This window comes from Capricornis sumatraensis, chromosome 2 (assembly GCF_032405125.1).
Source record: "Capricornis sumatraensis isolate serow.1 chromosome 2, serow.2, whole genome shotgun sequence".
Taxonomy (NCBI): domain Eukaryota; kingdom Metazoa; phylum Chordata; class Mammalia; order Artiodactyla; family Bovidae; genus Capricornis; species Capricornis sumatraensis.
Genome location: NC_091070.1, coordinates 93,747,719 through 93,772,407, shown reverse-complemented (window position 1 = coordinate 93,772,407; position 24,689 = coordinate 93,747,719). Strand labels below are relative to the sequence as shown.

Sequence of the window (24,689 nt, the reverse complement as noted above, 5' to 3'; positions counted from 1 at the left end):
TTTAAATTGCCCTTGATGACACAACTTGGTTATATTTCAGGGTTAAAACTTCAGTCCAGGTCTTTCTGGCTTCAAAGCACATACTATTTGCACTATGTCAAAATTCCTTTTAGAATTTAATTCTCTCTTAAATCTTCTGTATGTTAAACAGTTAGCATATTTAGATCTAGTTATGGAAAAAACATCTATTTTTGCCTCATTAACTATGACAAAGCCTTTGACTGTGTGGATCACAATAAACTGTGGAAAATTCTGAAAGAGATGGGAATACCAGACCACCTGACCTGCCTCTTGAGAAACCTATATGGAGGTCAGGAAGCAACAGTTAGAACCAGACATGGAACCACAGACTGGTTCCAAATAGAAAAAGGAGTATGTCAAGGCTCTATATTGTCACGCTGCTTATTTAACTTATATGCAGAGTACATCATGAGAAACGCTGGGCTGGAAGAAGCACAAGCTGGAATCAAGATTGCCGGGAGAAATACCCATAACCTCAGATATGCAGGTGACACCACCCTTTTGGCAGAAAGTGAAGAGGAACTAAAAAGCCTCTTGATGAAAGTGACAGAGAAGAGTGAAAAAGTTGGCTTGAAGCTTAACATTTAGAAAACTAAGATCATGGCATCCGGTCCCATCACTTCCTGGGAAATAGATGGGGAAACAGTGGAAACAGTGTCAGACTTTATTTTGGGGGACTCCAAAATCACTGTAGATGGTGATTGCAGCCATGAAATTAAAAGATGCTTACTTCTTGGAAGAAAAGTTATGACCAACCTAGATAGTATATTCAAAAGCAGAAACAATACTTTGTCAACAAAGGTCCGTCTAGTCAAGGCTATATGGTTTTTCCAGTGGTCATGTATGGATGTGAGAGTTGGACTGTGAAGAGGGCTGAGTGCCAAAGAATCGATGCTTTTGAACTGTGGTGTTGGAGAAGACTCTTGAGAGTCCCTTGGACTGCAAGGAGATCCAACCAGTCCATCCTAAAGATCAGTCCTGGGTGTTCATTGGAAGGACTGATGCTGAAGCTGAAACTCTAATACTTTGGCCACCTCATGCGAAGAGTTAAGTCATTGGAAAAGACCCTGATGCTGGGAGGGATTGGGGGCAGGAGGAGAAAGGGACAACAGAGGATGAGATGGCTGGATGGCATCACCGACTCGATGGACTTGAGTTTGGGTAAACTCTGGGTGTTGGTGGTAGACAGGGAGGCCTGGTGTGCTGCGATACATGGGGTTGCCAAGTGTTGAACACGACTGAGTGACTGAACTAAACTGAACTGATGGAAAAAACAGATTTTAGTAAGTCTGGACTGCTTTTGCTTTTGTTTGTTAATAACTCTCATTGCCTTGCCTTGCCTTGCCCTAAGTCTTATGCTCAGTCACGTCCGAGTCTTTTGCGACCCCATGGACTGTAGCCTGCCAGGCTCCTCTGTCCATGGATTTCTCCAGACAAGGATACTGGAGTGGGGTGCCATTTCCTCCTCCAAGGGATCTTCCTAACCCAGGGATTGAACCTGCATCTTCTGTATCTCCTGCATTGGGAGGCAGATTCTTTACCACTGAGCCACCTGGGAAGCCAGTAACTCTCATTAATTAGCATAAATTACTTGTATGACAGGTGATAGTTTAATAAATTTTTCTAGCTAAGTAGTTTTGCACGTATTTTTGTTTTTAATTCATGCTCCCTTTCACAAACCTTCCTTTAAAGTTATTTGAAACTTCACAACAAATTCAGGATCACTAAAACCAAGTTACTATCCCCCTCCCACCATTGATAGGATATAACCCTGGAAAAAGAGCATCTCATCAAGAATAATTATTTTTGCTAATTTAATATAAATTCCAGATTCTAAGTTATCAACTACTCTTCTATGTCGTATCTATCTAAATGTACTCGTTGCGACCCCATAGACTATACAGATCGTGTAATTCTCCAAGCCACGATACTGGAGTGGGTAGCCATTCTCTTCTCCAGGGGCTCTTCCCAACCCAGGGATCAAACCCAGGTCTCTCGCATTGCAGGCGGATTCTTTAGCAGCTGAGCTCCTGGGAAGTCCTCTATGTTATATCTGTCTAAATGTATTTTTATAACTGTGTTAGTAATAATTTAGAAATAGATTATTAATTTTTAAATCCTAAGTTCTTTTTAACATGGTATGACATGATAAGTCAGATAATTTTAATTCATTAGGGCATAGGGAAGGTGTGTGGATATATATTAAATTGTTTTGGGTTAAAAACTCCAGAAATCACAATTCTTGCTAATTTTCTTTTTTCCTGGGATTGGCAAATTTTCTGGATGTTTAATTTTTTATTTCTGGTTTCAGGCATGTATAAAACCAGGACAAAGACAAATGATTTTTAGAGCCTAACTTCTTATGGAAAACATCTTTTAATTAGAATTCATCAATAGTAAACAATCGTTTTCTGATAACTGTTAGTATACAGTCTTGGAGTTAGTAACATTTCAGTATATATCTGTTCATTTAGGTATTTCTAAGGAATCAGGAGAACCAAAGAAATGAAGGTTATTATTAACTTTCCCTTTTCTGTAGGCTACCTATTTATTCTTTTACTTTAGTGATAGAATATATATGAAGAAATTATGACAGCTCTACAGCATTTGTAGAACAAAGATTTGAGGAAAAGTTTGAGATTTTACTTAAGGTTTCATGTGAAAGGGTTACATTGTGAAAAGTATTTCAAGCTCTAGCCATAGACTGTTAGAGCTATAAGAAACCTAGAAGTCAGCAACAGTGGATCAAGAAATAATATCAAGGTTAGGGAGAATCCCAGGGATGGCAGACACTAGTGGGCTGCTGCCTCTGGGGTCACACAGAGTCGGACATGACTGAAGTGACTTAGCAGCAGCAGGGCTCAGAAAAAATTGGAGCCGTTTGGCAGAGGAGGTAATTCAAAGGATAATTTTTTCCAGGATAGGAAAATAACATAATATCCTATATAACTCTTTCTGACTTTATTAAATATTTTCCTTCCAAGAATATAAGACATAGTATAGTCATAATATAATAGTTGAGATTTCCCATTAGTAGTGTAATACTCCCTTATTATTCTGGCTTCTTACGCAATTCTTTATTAAAATGATAACATTTGATATTGTAGAACTTAAAAAATGATTACCATACCATAAGGTCCGTCTAGTCAAGGCTATGGTTTTTCCAGCGGTCATGTATGGATGTGAGAGTTGGACTATAAAGAAAGCTGAGCACCGAAGAATTGATGCTTTTGAACTGTAATGTTGGAGAGTCCGTTGGACTGCAAGGAGATCCATCCAGTCCATCCTGAAGGAGATCAGTCCTGGGTGTTTACTGGAAGGTCTGATCTTGAAGCTGAAACTCCAACCCTTTGGCCACCTGATGCGAAGAGATGAGTCATTTGAAAAGACGCTGATGGTGGGAAAGATTAAAGGCAGCAGGAGAAGGGGACGACAGAGGATGAGATGGTTGGATGGCATCACTGACTCAATGTACAGGAGTTTGGGTAAACAGGGAATTGGTGATCGACAGGGAGGCCTGACGTGCTACAGTTCATGGGGTCGCAAAGAGTCGGACATGAGTGAGAGACTGAACTGAACTGAACTAGGTAAAGTAAATATTTTTGCTGACTTGGGCTATGATATCCAAAAAAGGAACCTCTTAGACTTCCACCTTCACGTGAGTGTAAACAAAATTTTCATTGTAAAAAGAACCTAGAAGACATTTTACAAAATATGCAACTCATCATCGAAATAGGAGTATATAAGCTGAACTTTGGGACTTTACCTTTGAATTGATTAGTAAATGTGTTTTGTATCAGGATATATTTCATTCTGTACTAAGAAACAGTTTTGGTAAATTATTCTGTATCTGTGAATTTTATATGTCTGTAGGATTATGTGGCGTGTAGGTTTTTTAATGCCTTCTGTCTCATTCAACTTTCAATTCAGTTCAGTTACTTAGTCATGTCTGATTCTTTGCAACTTCATGGACTGCAGAATGCCAGGTTCCCTGTCCATCACCAACTCTCAGAGCTTACTCAAACTCACATCCATTGAGTTGGTGATGCCATCCAACCATCTCATTCTCTGTCGTCCCCTTCTCCTCCCACTCTCAATCTTTCCCAGCGGCAGGGGCTTTTCAATGATTCAGTTCTTTGCATCATGTGGCCGAAGTATCAGAGTTCCAGCTTTAACACCAATCCTTCCAGATGAATATTCCGGGCTGATTTTCTTTAAGATGGACTGGTTGGATCTCCTTGCAGTTCAAGGGACTTTCAAGAGTCTTCTCCAACACCACAGTTCAAAAGCATCAGTTTTTTGATGCTCAGCTTTCTTTATAGTCCAATTCTCACATCCATACATGACTACTGGAAAAACCATTACTTTTACTAGACAGACCTTTGTTGGCAAAGTAATGTCTCTGCTTTTTAATATGCTGTCTAGGTTGAACATAGCTTTTCTTCCAAGGAGCAAGGGTCTTTTAATTTCATGGCTGCAGTCACCATCTGCTGTGATTTTAGAGCCCTCCAAAATAAAGTCTGTCACTGTTTCCATTGTTTCCCCATCTATTTGCCATGAAGTGATGGGACCAGATGCCATGATCTTAGTTTTCTGAATGTTGAGTTTTAAACCAGCTTTTTCACTCTCCTCTTTCCCTTTCATCAAGACGTTCTTTAGTTCTTGTTCGCTTTCTGCCATAATGTGGTGTCATCTGCATATCTGAGGTTATTGATATTTCTCCCGGCAATCATGAGTCCAACTTGTGCTTCATCCAATCCTGCGTTTCTCATGATGTACTCTGCATATAAGTTAAATAAGAAAGGTGACAGTATACAGCCTTGACGTACTCCTTTTCCTATTTGGAACCAGTCTGTTGTTCCATGTCCAGTTCTAACTGTTGCTTTCTGACCTGCTTATAGATTTCTCAAGAGGCAGGTCAGATGGTCTCGTATTCCCATCTCTTTCAGAATTTTCCACAGTTTATTGTGATCCACACAGTCAAAGGCTTTGGCATAGTCAATAAAGCAGCTGCTGCTGCTAAGTCATGTCAGTCATGTCCAACTCTGTGTGACCCCATAGATGGCAGCCCACTAGGCTCCCCTCCCTGGGATTATCCAGGCAAGAATATTGGAGTGGGTTGCCGTTTCCTTCTGCAATGCATGAAAGTGAAAATGAAGTTGCTCAGTAGTGTCCGACTCTTCACAACCCCACGGATTGTAGCCTACCAGGCTCCTCCGTCCGTGGGATTTCCCAGGCAAGAGTACTGGAGTGAGTTGCCATTGCCTTCTCTGCAATAAAGCAAAAGTAGATGTTTTCTGGAACTGTCTTGCTTTTTCAGTGATCCAGTGGATATTGACAATTTGATTTCTAGTTCCTCTGCTTTTTCTAAATCCAGCTTAAACATCTGGAAATTCACAGTTTACATACTCTTGAAGCCTGGCTGGCAGAATTTTGATATTTGCTAGCGTGTGAGAGGAGTGCAATCGTGCATTAGTTTGAGCATTCTTTGGCATTGCCTTTCTTTGGGATTGGAATGAAAACTGACCTTTTCCAGTCCTGTGGCCACTGCTGAGTTTTCCAAATTTGCTGGCACATTGAGTGTAGCACTTTCATAGCATCATCTTTTAAGATTTGAAATAACTCAACTGGAATTCCATTACCTCCACTAGCTTTGTTCATAGTGATTCTTCCTAAGACCCACTTGACTTCACATTCCAGGATGTCTGATTACACCATTCTGGTTATCTGGGTCATGAAGCTCTTTTTTATATAGTTCTTCTGTGTATTCTTGCCACCTCTTTTTAATATCTTTTGCTTCTGTTAGGTCCATACCATTTCTGTCCTTTATTGTGCCCATCTTTGCATGAAATGTTCCCTTGGTATTTCTAATTTTCTTGAAGAGATCTCTAGTCTTTACCATTCCATTGTTTTCCTCTATTTCTTTGCATTGATCATTGAGGAAGGCTTTCTATCTCTCCTTGGTCTTATTTGGAACTCTGCATTCAAACGGATATATCTTTCCTTATCTCCTTTGCCTTTCACTTCTCTTCTTTTCTCAGCTATTTGTAAGGCCTCCTCAGACAACCATTTTGCCGTTTTGCATTTCTTTATCTTAGGGATGGTCTTGATCACTGCCTCCTGTACAGTGTCTGGAACCTCAGTCCATAGTTCTTCAGACACTCTATCAGATCTAATCCCTTGAATCCATTTGTCACTTCTACTGTATAATCATAAGGGATTTGATTTAAGTCATACCTGAATCAGCCCTGGGTGTTCTTTGGAAGGAATGATGCTAAAATAAAACTCCAGTACTTTGGCCACCTCACGCAAAGAGTTGAGTCATTGGAAAAGACTCTGATGCTGGGAGGGATTGGGGGCAGGAGGAGAAGGGGACAACCGAGGATGAGATGGCTGGATGGCATCAGTGACTCGATGGACATGAGTTTGAGTGAACTCCGGGGGTTGGTGATGGACAGGGAGGCCTGGCGTGCTGTGATTCATGGGGTCGCAAAGAGTCGGACACGACTGAGCAGCTGAACTGAACTGAACTGAACTGAATGGCCTAGTGAGTGCCTTTGCCTACTTTCTTCAATTTAAGTCTGAATTTGGCAATAAGGGTTTCATGATCTGAGTGAACCACAGTCAGCTCCTGGTCTTGTTTTTGCTGACTGTAGAGAGCTTCTCCATGTTTGGCTGCAAAGAATATAATCAGTCTTATTTCTGTATTGACCATCTGGTGATGTCCATGTGTAGAGTTGTCTTTTGTGTTGTTGGAAGAAGGTGTTTGCTATGACCAGTGCATTCTCTTGGCAAAACTGTTAGCCTTTGCCCCTCTTCATTCTGTACTCCAAGGCCAAATTTTCCTGTTACTCCAGGTATTTCTTGACTTCCTACTTTTGCATTCCAGTCCCCTATAATGAAGAGGACACCTTTTTTGAGTGTTAGTTCTAGAAGGTCTTGTAGGTCTTCATAGAACCGTTCAACTTCAGCTTCAGCATTACTGGTCGAGGCATAGACTTGGATTACTGTGATACTGAATGGTTTGCCTTGGAAATGAAGAGCGATCATCCTGTCATTTTGAGATTGCATCCAAGTACTGCATTTTGGATTCTTTTGTTGACTATGATGGCTACTCCATTTCTTCTAAGGGATTCTTGCCTTCAATAGTAGATATAATGGTCATCTGAGTTAAATTGACCCATTCCAGTGCATTTTAATTCACTGATTCCTAGAATGTCGATGTTCACTTTTTGCCATCTCCTGTTTGACCACTTCCAATTTGCCTTGATTCATGGACCTGACGTTCCAGGTTCCTATGCAGCGCTGCTCTTTACAGCATCAGATTGCTTCCATCACCAGTCACATCCACAACTGGGTGTTGTTTTTGCTTTGGCTCCATCTCTTCATACTTTCTGGAGTTATTTCTCCACTGATCTCTGGTAGCATATTGGGCACCTACCGACCTGGGGAGTTCCTCTTTCTTTCAGTGTCCAACCTTTTTGCCTTTTCATACTGTTCATGTGGTTCTCAAGGCAAGAATACTGAAGTTGTTTACCATTCCCTTCTCCAGTCGACACTTTTTGTCAGAACTCTCCACTGTGACCTGTCCATCTTGGGTGGCCCAACCCAGCATGGCCCATAGTTATATCCAACTCTCTTTGGAATAAATTAAATAAGCAACTCAGGAAGTAAAAAGGCAATAGAAGAAAATACATACATGGTTCTCTCTTAAAGAGTAGACCTTAATTCCTTAGTGAGAACTTGAGTTTGGTTATTTGTGGGGTTTTTTGGTTGTTTTTTTTTAAGCCGCATCGTGTGGCTTGTGGCATCTTAGTTCCCAGAACAGGGATTGATCCCTGACCACAGTAGTTGAAAGCGCCTGAGTTCTAACCACTGGACCACCAGGGAACGTTGAACTTGAGTTTTCGTTTAGCATACATCCCCTTGATTTATGATCTGTGGGGTTACATTAGTTATGTTATTTCTCTTAGTGATGCATATAAATTTTTTGATCTTGCAAATAATCATATCTCAAATTATTTTGAAATTTTTGTCCATCTTATTTTGCCAGGACATAAAAAAAGGTAAAGCTGAAATACAGTGGTTCCTCTGTGCTTTCATTCCCAGCATATAAAAATTGTAGTCACGTGCTTTGCGTGTATGTGTTCACATGTGTATGTAAAATAATTGGAGAGGAACATGTTAACAAATTAACACAATCTGTTAAAGTCTTGAGATTTGACTTTTTCACTTTCTGACATTTTAGAAGGTATTTTGTTTATAATAAATAAAAGTAAAAAAGGAAAAGTAAGTCAGACATTAATTTGAAAATTACTACATTAAAATTTGAGTAGTATTCTTAATTTATTACATTTAATTCACTTTTGTAAGGGTAAAAAGAACATTTAATCGCAGTCTAGAGTTTTTATGGGTACTTAATTTATTCAAACAAACAGATTAAATATTTGAATATTTGAGGAATTTAAAAATATTTGTTCTTAAGGTACATAATGATTTTTTGGGGGAGGTGAGGGGGTTATTGAGTTTGATTATCGTATGTTAGAAATAAGAAGCAAGTTCCGTCTTGCAACCTACTATAGTTTAGTTTTCCTTCTTTCTCTTCTTTGCCCTCTTCCTTCTTCTCCTGTTCAGTCCTCTCTTTCTCTCTCTTATTACCCTTTGTATATTTTGCCTGTTTACTGATAGATTAATTCCAAGTGACTTTGATCAATATGCCAAACACTTGTGATATTATTTATATAGTTTTATGTGCTTTTTTTATAAGGAGTAGGAACTTTACCGCATGAAGTTTTCCTTCTGAAAACTTCTAATTTTCCAGTGTTACTATCACCAAAAATAGAGGTTGGCCTTGCATTTTTTAAGTGGTAACCTGAATAGTCAGTGGTAGAATTAGACTGGAAAAATTTGAGTATTTTCAGAGAAAATGTACTTTTAAACCAGTATGCTAAACCACAAGGACCTGGAGTTCTTTCCTTTGAGCTGTGCATTTACTGTTTGTGCTTCTGAGCTGAAGTGAAACAGACTGTACTCTATAATATCAAACAATAAAAATGTTTGACTGTTTTCTTTCTCAAAAAACTTTTTGTTTATAAGGCACAGTTATATCCATTCACAGGCCTTGGGACTATATATGGGACTATATGTGAATGCATAGTATCCGTAGGACAAATACTTCTTTGGAAGCAAAACAAACAAAATTCTGTATGACCTGTGAACATCAACTTTTTCCAAGGATACTCACAGTGTACCCACTTCCCTTTTAGGGTCTCTTTATCTTAAAGAGAGAAAAGTAGGACAGGTGGTTTTCACAGCATTGTATATTTGGCTTAACTTTAGTAATAATAAGTATTGATTGAGGTTTTATCATGTACCAGACACCATACTAGGCACTTCCATTATATGCTGCCCTCACAAAGCTGTTTGAAATAATACTAAATCTCACTTCCCAGAAAAATATGGAAAATTATCATACTTTGTTATAGTATGTGATCACCTCTGTTAGGCATTCCCCCTTTCAATTTTGGACTTTTAGGTAAAAAAACTCAGTGAGAACTAATGGGAAGAATACAGATAACCAGTACTAATGAGAAATTTTAGAAATTTGAAAATGAGAAATACTAAAAACAAAAGAATCACCATAATAACATAAATGATAGTACCAAAAGTAGCACAGAGATTCAAGTATACTAAAGCTTAGTATGTTGTTTATCTTTCTTCAGTGATTTTTCTTACATTTAGATAGAATTGAAGAATATTTAATCAAAGAAATTAGATTTAACAAAGTAACTTAATTTCCCAAGGTAGAAATATAAGCTAGAATTTTTTAATATTAATGGAGCCTAGCAAGCATTCTAATATGTAAATTGCAAATATTCTTACATTATAAGTCTCAAAAGCTTTAATAAACCAATTTAACCATTAAATATCATAGGAAGATAAGGCTTATAAAATCAAAAGTTGTTAAGCTTATAGACTTGTGCTTATGTGTATACTATGAAAATAAGGGGAAATTAATAGCATTTTTAAATGATTACCTTCAGAAAAGCAGTTTTTCCCCCAGTCTTTTAATGTGATTAAGTGACCTTGCTATGTGAATAAAAGAATTAAGAAAATGATATAGACTGAGTTCAGCCATATAGTAAATATTTATTGACCACCTACTCTGTGCCAAGCACTGTGTGAGGCATTTGGTATACATCAGTGGGAGAAACACGTTCACTGCCCTCATGGAACTTAATGTTTTCACAGGGGTGGCAGACAACAAACATAGTAAGTAAGTATGTTAGGGAGTGATAAACATACTAAGTGAACTATGCAAAACAGTAGGGCATTGGGAAGAGGGTATGGGAAGGATAACCAGGCTACAATTTTAAATAGGGAGTCAGGGTATGCCCTCATTAGAAGGTGCAAAGACTTGAAGGAGATAAGGGAGTTTAGTCAAAGAACTGGCCAAAGAACCCTCCAGGAGAAAGGAACATTCAGTGCAAAAGGCCTCAAGGTCAGAGTACCTCGCAGATTTGAGAACAGCAAAGTTGGACAGCAATGAGCAAGCAGAGTAGAACATTAGGTATGAAGGTAGACAAGTAACAAGTAAGAGTGATACAGATTCTGTGAAGATTTGGGGTTTTTTTCTAGAGTGAGATGAGGTGCCATGACATAATACATGGTTAGAAAAATCAGTTTGGCTACTGTGTTGATAATTGATTGTAGGAGGGCAAGAGCAGGAACAGAGATGATTTAAGAGGCTATTGCAATAATCCAGGAAAAAAATGATGGTGGTTCAGACTAGTGTGAAAATAGTGAGAGGTTCCATTCCTGGTACACTTTGAAAGTAGTTTAGTGCAGTTCAGTTCAGTCGCTCAATCGTGTCCGACTCTTTCCAACCCCATGAATTGCAGCACGCCAGGCCACCCTGTTCATCACCAACTCCTGGATTCACTCACACTCTTGTCCATCGAGTTGGTGATGCCATCCAGCCATCTCAACCTATGTCGTCCCCTTCTCCTCCTGCCCTCAATCCCTTCCAGCATCAGAGTCTTTTCCAATGAGTCAACTCTTCGCATGAGGTGGCCAAAGTGTTAGAGTTTAATCTTTAGCATCAGTCCTTCCAAAGAACACCCAGGACTGATCTTTAGAATGGACTGGTTGGATCTCCTTGCAGTCCAAGGGACTCTCAAGAGTCTTCACCAACACCACAGTTCAAAAGCATCAATTCTTCAGTGCTCAGCTTTCTTCACAGTCCAACTCTCACATCCATACATGACCACTGGAAAAACCATAGCCTTGACTAGACAGATCTTTGTTGGCAAACTAATGTCTCTGCTTTTGACTATGCTATCTAAGTTGGTCATAACTTTCCTTCCAAGGAGTAAGCATCTTTTAATTTCATGGCTGCAGTCACCATCTACAGTGATTTTGGAGCCCCCCCCAAATAAAGTCTGCCACTGTTTCCACTGTTTGCCATCTATTTGCCATGAAATGATGGGACAAGATGCCATGGTCTTTGTTTTCTTAATGTTGAGCTTTAAGCCAACTTTTTCACTCTCCACTCTCACTTTCATCAAGAAGCTCTTTAGTTCCTCTTCACTTTCTGGCATAAGGGTGGTGTCATCTGCATATCTGAGGTTATTGATATTTCTCCCGGCAATCTTGATTCCAGCTTGTGCTTCTTCCAGCCCAGCGTTTCTCATGATGTACTCTGCATATAAGTTAAATAAGCAAGGTGACAATATACAGCCTTGATGTACTCCTTTTCCTATATGGAACCAGTCTGTTGTTCCATGTCCAGTTCTAACTGTTGCTTCCTGACCTGTGTATAGGTTTCTCAAGAGGCAAGTCCTGTGGTCTGGTATTCCCATCTCTTTCAGAATTTTCCACAGTTTATTGTGATCCACACAGTCAAATGCTTTGGCATAGTCAATAAAGCAGAAATAGATGTTTTTCTGGAACTCTCTTGCTTTCTCGATGATCCAGCAGACGTTGGCAATTTGATCTCTGGTTCCTCTGCCTTTTCTAAAACCAGCTTGAACATCAGGAAGTTCATGTTTCATGTACTGCTGAAGCCTGGCTTGGAGAATTTTGAACATTACTTTACTAGCATGTGAGATGAGTGCAGTTTTGTGGTAGTTTGAGCATTCTTTGGCATTGCCTTTCTTTGGGATTGGAATGAAAACTGACCTTTTCCAATCCTGTGGCCACTGCTGAGTTTTCCAAATTTGCTGGCATATTGAGTGCAGCACTTTCACAGCATCATCTTTCAGGATTTGAAATAGCTCAACTGGAATTCCCTCACCTCTACTAGCTTTGTTCATAGTGATGCTTTCTAAGGCCTACTTGACTTCACATTCCAGGATGTCTGGCTGTAGATGAATGATCACACCATCGTGATTATCTGGGTCATGAAGATCTTTTTTGCACAGTTCTTCTGTGTATTCTTGCCACCACTTCTTAATATCTTCTGCTTCTGTTAGGTCCATACCATTTCTGTCCTTTATCGAGCCCATCTTTGCATGAAATGTTCCCTTGGTATCTCTAATTTTCTTGAAGAGATCTCTAGTCTTTCCTCTATTTCCTCTATTTCTGTTGTTTTCCTCTATTTCTTTGCGTTGATCGCCGAGGACGGCTTTCTTATCTCTCCTTGCTATTCTTTGGAACTCTGCATTCAGATGCTTATGTCTTTCCTTTTCTCCTTTGCTTTTTGCCTCTCTTCTTTTCACAGCTATTTGTAAGGCCTCCCCAGACAGCCATTTTGCTTTTTTGCATTTCTTTTCCATGGGGATTGTCTTCATCCCTGTCTCCTGTACAATGTCACGAACCTCCATCCATAGTTCATCAGGCACTCTATCAGCTCTAGTCCCTTAAATCTATTTCTCACTTCCATTGTATAATCATAAGAAATCTTGTTTAGGTCATACCTGAATGGTCTAGCAGTTTTCCCTACTTTCTTCAATTTAAGTTTGAATTTGGCAATAAGGAGTTCATGATCTGAGCCACAGTCAGCTCCCAGTCTTGTTTTTGCTGACTGTAGAGAGCTTCTTTGGCTGCAAAGAATATAATCAGTTTGATTTCGGTGTTGACTATCTGGTGATGTCCATGTGTAGAGTCATCTCTTGTGTTGTTGGAAGAGGATGTTTGCTATGACTCGTGTGTTCTCTTGGCAAAACTCTATTAGCCTTTGCCCTGCTTCATTCCGCATTCCAAGGCCAAATTTGCCTGTTACCCCAGGTGTTTCTTGACTTCCTACTTTTGCATTCCAGTCCCCTATAATGAAAAGGACATCTTTTTTGTGTGTTAGTTCTAAAAGGTCTTGTAGGTCTTCATAGAACCATTCAACTTCAGCTTCTTCAGTGTTACTGGTTGGGGCATAGGCTTGGATTACTGTGATATTGAATGGTTTGCCTTGGAAACAAACAGAGATCATCCTGTCGTTTTTGAGATTGCATCCAAGTACTGCATTTCGGACTTGGAAAGTAGAGCCCACAAGATTTCCTGGCAGTTTGGATGCGGGTGTATGAGAAAGAGGAAAGAATGACTGCAAGGTGTTTTGCATGATCCATCAGAAGGTATTAGAGTTGCCCTCAGCTGAGATGAGGAAGGCTGAAAATTGAGCTGGTTTTGGGGATGGAGGCAGATGAGAAGGTCCATTTCAGATTTGTTAAATTTGAGATGTCAGGCAGGCATTTGAACTAAAAGTGTAAACTTGGAAGTCATTAGCATGTAAAGGAAAGTAAATCTGTGCCCATGAAACTGGATATATGTTGCCTGGCAATGGGGCATCAACAAGGCAGCAAGGTAACTGAAAACTACATGTCTCACAACTTTGCCTGACGCCAATATTGCTTATAACCCAGTTCTTTTCACCAATTAAGGACTAAAATTAATTCTCAAGAGTCTGGGGACTAAGTAATATACTATATGTGAAGTAGTAGGCATTCAGTAATTGTTTCTTTTCCTTTCATATATGTCAACATTTAAAGGAAAACGCAACCTTAAAGTAGGCTGTCTTCATTTAGCCTCTTCATTCTTCAATAGTGTTGGTCTGGGAAAATTATGAATGAATTACATTCACCTGTTTTACTAGAAAATGAGACCTTGGATTACTAAAGCATAAGGCAAAATACAGGATAATATTAGGCTGAATGTGAAAGCTGGAGAGAAGGATATTCAAAGGAAAACAGAAAATCAACCTATATTCCCTTAGTCACCAGTGGTTCCTATAATTCATTGCACACTGGAATTATCTGGGCATCTCTTAAAAATATTTATATCTGACTTCTTCTCCTAGACTTTCTGACCTACTTGGTATGGCATACAAGCTGGGCATCAAGGGTTTTAAGATCTCTGCAGTGGATGTAATGTGTAGCAAAGTTTGCTAACTATTGTGATATACAGGTTTATTTTATTTTTTTCCTAATGGAACCATCACTAGTAATGACAGTATTCAAATTTCATTTTATAATTTACTTTTTTTCTTTGCTGGTACTAAAAATGAAAGCAACTCTCAAGAAAAGGTCCTCTTCAGGGCATTATGCTAAGGGAAATAAGTCAGAGAAAAATACTGTATAATCTCACTTACATGTGGAATCTGAAACCGAAAACAGAAAACACAGAGAAGAGGTTGGTAGTTGCCAGTGGCAGTGATGGGGAGTGGAGTGAAGAGGGGAGAGGTAGTGGGTGGGGAGAATAGGTAAAGGGGGTCAAAAGGTATAAACTTCCGATTATAAAGTAAATCAGGCAAATATAATGCACCACATGGTGACTGTAGTTAATACGATATTGTAGTGTTGAAAATTGCTAAGAGAATGGATTTTACAAGTTCTCACCACAAGAAAAACATTTGTAACTATGTATGGTGATGTTAAAATAGGAAAATGGGAAGGGGAGAGGAGGGGGGGGTCAATGGGGAGAGAAGGGCTTCCAGGCAGAGTAGAATAAATGAGCCTGCTGTAAATCATCCAGATGAGAAATTATGGTCATAATTTGTTGTGGATTCATGCCAGCTATTCACCTGGCCATTTATGTATGTGAAAAAATGAAAGTGTTAGTTGCTGAGTCGTGTCCAACTCTTTGCGACCCCATGGACTGTAGTCCCAGCCCAGGGATCAAACCTGAGCCTCCTGCATTGCAGGCAGACTCTTTACAGGCTGAGCCACCAGGGTCGAAGAGCCCCAAACTGGAGGCAGCTGTGATGTCATGGTAGCTGCTTTAGACCTGGAGTAAGAAGACTTGGAGTGAAATACTGGATCTTTTGCTTTCCATCAGAGCCATGGTGGGCAATTCAGTTAGCCTTCCTGAAATTCAGATTTCTTTCTCCCTAACATGAGAATGAGCAAAGCTATTTTCTGTGGTTGTTTTAATTGTTTTTAAAAGCTAATGTATGTGAAGGTAAATTATAAAAGTTATATTAAGATCCTAAAGAATTATTATTTGAAATTAACCTCAGAAGTGACATGACATTGCAAAGTGTAATGATTTCCTACAAGAGGATAGTTTTTTTTCCTGTATTTTTTCACTGATTTAAGAATGGAACTCTGCAAACAGTAGGTAATAAATGCTATTGAACCTACATTTGGCAGGGCAAGTGTTATTTTGTATTTATTTCTCATACAGTGCATTGTGCTGTGCAGTGATTATAGTCTCTCAGTTGTGTCTGACTCTTTGCCACCCCATGGACTGTAGCCCACCAGGCTCCTCTGTCCATGGGGATTCTCCATGCGGGAATACTGGAGTGAGTTGCCATGCTCTCCTCCAGAGGATCTTCCCAACCCAGGGATCGAACCCAGCCCTCTCACATTGCAGGTGGATTCTTTACTGTCTGAGCCAGCAGGGAAGCCCATACAGTGCATTAAATAGGAAAAAAAAAAACATGAACTTTGGACACAAATGTTGTCACTTAGCAAATCTCTGTCAGTAGGCATGTTCTATAACTCAGGTTTCTTTTCTCTTTATATTAGGGATAATAATATCTACCTTCCAGGGCTGATGTGTGAAATTCAAGTGTAAAGCACCATGCATAGTGACTGGCACACAGTTGGCAGGAAATGTTAATCCCTTTCTTCCCTCCAAGAGTATAAATCTTGGGATAATAATTTTAAAATCTGAGTACTAATTATTTTTCAGTAGCCAAAAAAAATCTTAACTATCATTTTTGTTTTGCTGATTTCTATGTCATTTTTAAAATGACACCCCTCTCCCAAACCCTTGCCCTCCATGAATGCTTTGAAAAACATGTTTGTTTTGTATGCTTTTTCAGATAATAAAAAGAGCCATTTTACCATTAACTTTTTTCTTTTCTTCAGGTTTACACCATGGGTAGCACAAAGGAAAAGAGTGACAATTACAAAGACGATCTTCTGCTTAGGATGGGACTTAATGATAATAAAGCTGGAATGGAAGGATTAGATAAAGAGAAAATCAACAAAATTATAATGGAAGCCACAAAGGTATGTTTCTTTTTCCTTTCAGTATCTTTAATTTAGTAACCTTTTTACTTTTTTTAAAAAAGAAAATTATTAAGTTCTAGATGACATTTTAAGTATTTGAATATATAAAATTGTTAAGCTCCAGTGCATATAGAATAATCTCCCTTCTCTGCTAATGCTTTTGCATTCTACTTGGTACTTAACATGCACATAGTATGCTTGTTAAAGCAAAATAACATATATCTTCTTTTTCAGCCTTTTTTTCCCACCTCAAGAGGAGGCTGCTACAATTGTGGGGTTTTTTGTCCTTGTTTCAGTTATATCTTGGTAGTCTTTCTGTATAAGAAATTAAAGATCTTCCCTCTTTTTTATGCCTGCATAGGTGGATATACTGTAATTTATTGAACTAGCCAGAATCTTAGTTAATGAACATATAAGTCATTTCTGGTCTTTCATCTTTACACATAATACTACAGTGAATAACCTTGTATTTCATAACTTTATTACGCATGTGCAAATATAACTACAGCAGAGATTCCCTGAACCAAATACAGAGAGCTTGAAAGGATATATACATGTGTATTTTTCAATGAATTGCTCAATTGCCCTCCATAGTAGTTGTATCAATTTACATTTCCACTGCCAACATATAAGAGTATATTGAATCTGTACCAACACAGTGTGTTACTGTACTTTTGGATTTGCCAGTCTTCGGTAATGCAATGTAGCATTAATTTATATTTCTCATCAAATTTCAAAATGTTTGTAAGATACCATTAAAAATACAGAGATAAGTAACATACTAGAGTAAAATATCTATTTGCAAAACACACATCTGTTAAAGGACTTACATCCAGAAAATATGAATTATTCTTACAGCTCATTAATGAGAAGACAACCCAATCAAAAAATGTGCAACACATATAAATAGACACTTTACTAAGGAAGATATAAGAATCACTCATGAGGAGATGTTCAACATTAGTCATTAGGAGAAAGCAAATTAAAACCACAATGAGGGACTTCCCTTGTGGTTCAGTGGTTAAGAATCCTCCTTCCACAAATGTTAACAAGTCTGAAAGGGGAAATTAACAGTAACACAATAATAGTGGGAGACTTTCATACCCCACTCACACCTATGGATAGATCAACCAAACAGAATTAGCAAGGAAACACAAACTTTAAATTCTACAATGGACCAGTTAGACCTAATTGATATCTATAGGACATTTCACCCCAAAACAATGAATTTCACCTTTTTCTCAAGTGCACACAGAAAATTCTCCAGGTTAGATCATATCCTGGGCCATAAATCTAGCCTTGGTAAATTCAAAAAAATTGAAATCATTTCATACATCTTTTCCGATCACAGTGCAGTAAGATTAGATGTCAACTACAGGAAAAAAAGTATTAGAAATAAAAACATATGGAGACTAAACAACATGCTTCTAAATAACCAACAAATCACTGAAAAAATCAAAAAAGAAATCAAAATATGCATAGAAATGAATGAAAGTGAAAACACAACAACCCAAAACCAATGGGACTCACTAAAAGCAGTGCTAAGGGGAAGGTTCATAGCAATACAAGCATACATCAAGAAACAGGAGAGAAATCAAGTAAATAATCTAACTTTACACCTAAAGCAACTAGAAAAAGAAGAAATGAAGAACCCCAGGGTTAGCAGAAGGAAAGAAGTCTTAAAAATTAGGGCAGAAATAAACGCAAAAGAAACAAAAGAGACCATAGCAAAAATCAACAAAGCTAAAAGCTGGTTCTTTGAGAAGATAAAATAAACAAACCATGAGCCAAACTCATCAAGAAAAAAATAAAGAAGAATCAAATCAACAGAATTAGAAATGAGATGGAGAAATCACAACAGACAACACAGAAATACAAAGGATCATAAGAGACTACTATCAGCAACTATATGCCAATAAAATGGACAACTTGGAAGAAATGGACAAATTCTTAGAAAAGTACAACGTGCCAAAACTGAATCAGGAAGAAATAGAAAATCTTAACAGACCCATCATACAGAAGAGCTAACACCTATCCTAGACATTACTTTGCCAACAAAGGTCCGTCTAGTCAAAGCTATGGTTTTTCCAGTGGTCATGTATGGATGTGAAAGTTGGACTGTGAAGAAAGCTGAGCGCTGAAGAATTGATGCTTTTAAACTGTGTTGTTGGAGAAGACTCTTCAGAGTCCCTTGGACTGCAGGGAGATCCAACCAGTCCATTCTGAAGGAGATCAGTCCTGGGTTTTCTTTGGAAGGACTGATGCTAAAGCTGAAACTCCAATACTTTGGCCACCTCATGTGAAAAGTTGACTCATCAGAAAAGACTCTGATGCTGGGAGGGATTGGGGGCAGGAGGAGAAGGGGACAACAGAGGATGAGATGGCTGGATGGCATTACCAACTCGATGGACATGAGTCTGATTGAACTCCGGGAGTTGGTGATGAACAGGGAGGCCTGGCGTGCTGCAGTTCATGGTGTTGCAAAGAGTCGGACACGAATGAGTGACTGAACTCAACTGACTGAACACCTATCCTACTCAAACTCTTCCAGAAAATTGCAGAGGAGGGTAAACTGCCAAACTCATTCAACCATCACCCTAATACCAAAATCAGATAAAAACAGAAAACTACAAGCCAATATCACTGATGAACATAGATGCAAAAATCCTTAACAAAATGCTAGCAAACAGAATCCAACAACATGTTAAAAAAATCATACATCATGACCAAGTGGGCTTTATCCCAGGGATGCAAGGATTCTTCAGTATTCACAAATCAATCATTGTGATATACCACATTAACAAATTGAAAGATGAGAACCATATGATCATCTCAATAGATGCAGAGAAAGCCTTTGACAAAATTCAACATCCATTTATGATAAAAACTCTCCAGAAAGCAGGCATAGAAGGAACATGTGTGCTGTGTGCTTAGTTGCTCAGTCATGTCTGACTCTTGCGACCCTATAGACTTTAGCCTGCCAGGCTCCATGGAATTCTCCAGGCAAGAACACGGAGTGGGTTGCTGTTTCCTTCTCCAGGGGATCTTCCTGACTCAGGATTCAAACCCAGGTCTTCTGCATTGCAGGCAGACTCTTTACCGACTGAGCGACGAATAACTGAACATAATAAAAGCCATATATGATAAACCCACACCAAGCATTATCCTCAAAGGTGAAAAATTGAAAGCATTTCCCCTAAAGTCAGGAATAAGACAAGGGTGCCCACTCTCACCACTGCCATTCAACATTGTTTTGGAAGTTTTAGCCACAGCAGTCAGAGAAGAAAAAGAAATAAAAGGAATCCAGATTGGAAAAGAAGAAGTAAAACTCTGTTTGCGGATGACATGATCCTCTACATAGAAAACCCCAAAGACACCACCAGAAAATTACTAGAGCTAATCAGTGAATATAGTAAAGTTTCAAGATATAAAATTAATGCACAGAAATCCCTTGCATTCCTATACACTAACAGTGAGAAAACAGAGAAATTAAGGAATCCTACTCACCATTGCAGTGAAAAGAATTAAATACTTAGGAGTAAAACTACTAAAGAAACAAAAGACCTATATATAGAAAACTATGAAACACTGATGAAAGAAATCAAAGAGGACACAAATAGATGGAGAAATATGCCATGTTCATGGCTTGGAAGAATCAATATAGTGAAAATGAGTATACTACCCAAAACAATCTATAGATTCAATGCAATCCCTATCAAGCTACCAATGGTATTTTTCACAGAAGTAGAACAAATAATTACACAATTTGTATGGAAATACAAAAAAAAAAACTCAAATAGACAAAGCAATCTTGAGAAAGAAGAACAGAACTAGAGGAATCAACCTGCCTGACTTCCGACTATACTACAAAGTTACCGTCATCAAGACAGTATGGTAGTGGCACAAAGAAAGAAATATAGATCAATGGCACAAAATAGAAAGCCCAGAGATAAATCCACACACCTATGGACACCTTATCTTTGATAAATGAGGAAAAAATATACAATGGAGAAAAGACATTCTCTTTAACAAGTGGTGCTGGGAAAACTGGTCAACCACCTGTAAAAGAATGAAACTAGAACACTTTCTAACACCATACACAAAAACAAAATGGATTAAACATCTAAATTTAGGACCAGAAACTATAAAAATCCTAGGGGAAAACATTGGCAAAACACTCTCTGACATAAATCACAGCAAGATCCTCTATGACCCACCTCCCAGAGTAAGGGAAATAAAAGCAAAAATAAACAAATAACTAAACTTAAAAGCTTTTGCACAATGAAGGAAACTATAAGCAAGGTGAAAAGACAGCCTTCAGAATGGGAGAAAATAATAGCAAATGAAGCAACTGACAAAGAATCTCAAAAATATACAAGCAGCTCATGCAGCTCAATATCAGAAAAATAAATGACCCAATCAAGAAAATGGGCCAAAGAACTAAACAGACATTTCTCTGAAGAAGACATACAGATGGCTAACAAACACATGATAAGATGCTCAACATCACTCATCAGAGAAATGTGAATCAAAACCACAATGAGGTACCATCTCACATTGGTCAGAATGGGTTTTATCAAAAAGTCTACAAACAATAAATGATAGAGAGGGTGTGGAGAAAACAGAATGCTCTTACATTGTTGGTGGGAATGCAAACTAATACACCCACTATGGAGAACAGTGGGGAGATTCCTTAAAAAACTGGAAATAGAACTGCCATATGACCCAGCAATCCCACTGCTGGGCATACACACCAAGGAAACCAGAATTGAAAGAGACATGTGTACCCCAGTGTTCATCGCAGCACTGCGTACAATAGCTAGGACATGGAAGCATCCTAGATGTCCATCAGCAGACAAATGGATAAGAAGGTTGTGGTACATATACATAATGGAATATTACTCAGCTATTAAACAGAACACATTTGAGTCAGTTCTAATGAGGTGGATGAAACTGGAGCCTATTATACAGAGTGAAGTAAGTCAGAAAGAAAAACACCAATACAGTAGATTAGCACATATATATGGAATTTAGAAAGATGGGAACAATGACCCTATACGCAAGACAGCTAAAGAGACGCAGATATAAAGAACAGACTTTTGGACTTTGGGAGAAGGTGAGGGTGGGATGATTTGAGAGAATGGCATTGAAACATGTATAATACCATATGTGAAATAGATGACCAGTCCAAGTTTGATACATGAAACAGGGCACTCAAAGCAGGTGCACTGGGGCAACCCAGAGAGGTGGGATGGGGAGAGAGGTGGGAGGAGGGTTTGGGATGGGGGAACACATGTACACCCGTGGCTGATTCATGTCAATGTATGGCAAAACCCACCACAATATTGTAAATTAATTAGCCTCCAATTAAAATAAATAAATTTTTTAAAAAAAGAATCCACCTTCTAATGCAGAGGACACGAGTTCAATCCCTGGTTGGGAAACTAAGCCCAACTATAGAAGCCCATGTACCACAACTAAAGAAGCCCCCTGCATGCCACAACGAAGACCCAGTGTACCTAAAAAAGCAAAAAAAACCCAAACCACAATGAGATATATTCATAGTATTACAGCCTAGAATCGCTGTAATAAAGACAAACAGTAACAGATTTTGCAAGGATATGGAGAAATTGGTATCCTCATACATTGCTGGTAGACTTGTGAAATGCTTCTGCCATTTTGGAAAACAGTTTTGCAGTTCCTCAAAGGGTTAAGCAGGGAGTTGCCATGTAACACAGAGATTCCACTCCCAGATACATGTGACCACATAAAATATGTACACAGTTGTTCATTGCAACATTTTTCATGATAGCCAAAATATAAAAATGATCTCAATGTCCATCAGTCTTATAAATAGGTAGATAGTATGTTCACTGATGGAATGATAGATGATTTTCTAAAAGTTACTTTCTACTTTTATTTAATGGCTAATATTAAATATTTAAAAGTCCTGTTTACTTAAAACAGACTGCTAATTATTTCTCCATAAAAAAAATGATGGGTTTGTTTGAGATTAGCAGAGAATTGCAGTTCAAGGACTGCAGCCATGGTAAGCCACGTGCAAGTGCTCAGCAAAAATAAAGAGAACTCTTTCCAAGAGGAGAAAAGGAAGTTGGCAAGGGTATATAGTAAACAGAGGCCATGACTTTTCATTGGCTGAGTCGTTGCCAGGAAAGACTTTGTTCCTTTTGTTGCTTTCTGCTATCATCGAAGGGGACCAGAGCTCCCTCTTCTGATCTCTGAGTATTTAATTGAGGTTTCTGTTAATTTTTTACAATAATTTTTCAATGAAAGTAAAGGAGATAATTGATGACCCAGCTGACTAAATCCTTGGATGTGCCTGGAGGATCCCACCTAGGATATGCTTTTATTTCCCAAATGGAGATCTGTACTTATCTTGGAGACTTTGTACTGTGCTTACTGCCTTACAACAATCTTGTGAGTTAGGTAACTGTAAGTTCATTTTACAGATCAGGGAGGCTGAGGCATAATAAAATGAACTTTAGGGTCACCGAGCTAGTCAGGAATGGAGGTAAGTTTTGAACTCAAGCCATTCTCTTTCTAGAGTCTGTACTCTTAGCCATCAGTTCACAGTGATGCTTTCCTTCAGCCCTTTCTCTTATGCAATGCATTTTTTTCCTACATTAGGGGTCCAGATTTTATGGAAATGAGCTCAAGAAAGAAAAGCAAGTCAACCAAAGAATTGAAAATATGATGCAACAAAAAGCTCAAATTACCAGCCAGCAGCTAAGGAAAGCACAGTTACAGGTATTAATTCAATTGCTAAATATAGTAGTTGCTGGTGAAATAATAATTGGTAGTTAAAATGCATCATGGTCAAATTATAACTGAAAACAAGTTGAAACGTAAATGTTTGTTACATTGTAAAGCATAAAAATTTAACAAATGTGTACACTACTTTGTAAAAAAATTGCCCAAATGTTTTTACATAAAGACCCACACCTAAGCATTGTCACCTCCATTAGAGTAAATGGAGCCTTAGTCAGGTTAAGTGATTTGCCCAGCTTTGTATGACAGGTAGTTGCCAGAGCTAGGATTTAATCCAAAGCTTTTGTTCTTTTTATTATATACATATGTTGCAGCTGGAAAAGGCCCCAAGATAAATGTGACATGCTTTTTGAAAAACTAATTGTTCAAAAATGATTTGGGGGAACATGTTGACTAATTAAATTTGAAAGTACTTTGAAATGTAGTTGTGTTACAGTAAAAGTCATGTAAATGGTAGAATGCCAAATGTACATAAATTTTTAAGATAAAACACAAGACTTCTAAAAGTTTGGGGTCATTTGGCTTCTTTGGCCTCTTTGGGGAATAAATGCTTAATTTCCTGTGGTATTACAAGTTCTTTCAGTAGAAAAGTTTGAGAAGAGCCAGTCTATAAGGCATTAGGTGGTAGATTGAGAACTCAAGGCAGTAAAACTAAAGTTTACATTTAAAGAGTTTTACCCTCTATCAAAATCTGATTCAGTTTTACAAAGTACTTTAAGCTATAATTTAGCAATAAAATTATAACATTAATCAAGTATGCTATAAAATTCTTCTCATGATGGGAGTTCAGATATTATAAATTTTATTTTCTTTACTAAACTAGTATGTCATTTTTTTGGACATATGCTTTCCTAGAGCACAGGCTAGTTTCTTATCTTCTGTGTTAAGTAGTCTGCTATTGTGACTGAAGATAATTTGTCAAATCATCATTTTTAATGTTTCGTGGCAGCTCAGTCTATGGAGGTACATGACATTGTGATGATCGCTGGTATTTGTGTATCTTTGCACTCTTGTCCTATTATTGTCACCAAAGATTGTACCATTTTATATTTTCAACATAAAAATGCTGGTTTCCTCACATACTTGTGTAAAACTCAATTTTATCAACTTTATCAGTCTTTTAGTTTTTGCTGATACAATGTCCAAAATATCATTGTTGTTTTAATTTGCCCTCCTTTGGTTACAACAGAGAAAGAATGTCTTTTCACATATAAGTTAGACATCAGTATTTCCCTCTTGTGGGAATATCCTCTGTTATTCTTTTAGGATATAGGCTAAATAACTGGCACAAGAGACCCTAAAATATAATGGTTCAAATAAGTTTATTTCTTTCCCACATTATAGGTTAAGTAGTCCCAGCTGCTCTGGTGGTTCTGATCACCATAGTAATTTAGAGACTCAGGTTCTGTTATACATTGAAAAAAAGAAAAGGAG

General features: G+C 38.2%; 1 protein-coding gene across 1 annotated transcript in view; it reads left to right on the top strand.

Annotated features, from left to right (window-relative positions):
- POLK (DNA polymerase kappa) overlaps positions 1-24,689 on the top strand; it is an 83,744-nt gene that overhangs the window by 27,976 nt on the left and 31,079 nt on the right. The window contains exons 2-3 of the mRNA XM_068966614.1: positions 16,323-16,466; positions 23,115-23,234. Coding sequence (XP_068822715.1) covers positions 16,323-16,466; positions 23,115-23,234 — 264 coding nt within the window. The remainder of the gene's footprint in view (positions 1-16,322; positions 16,467-23,114; positions 23,235-24,689) is intronic.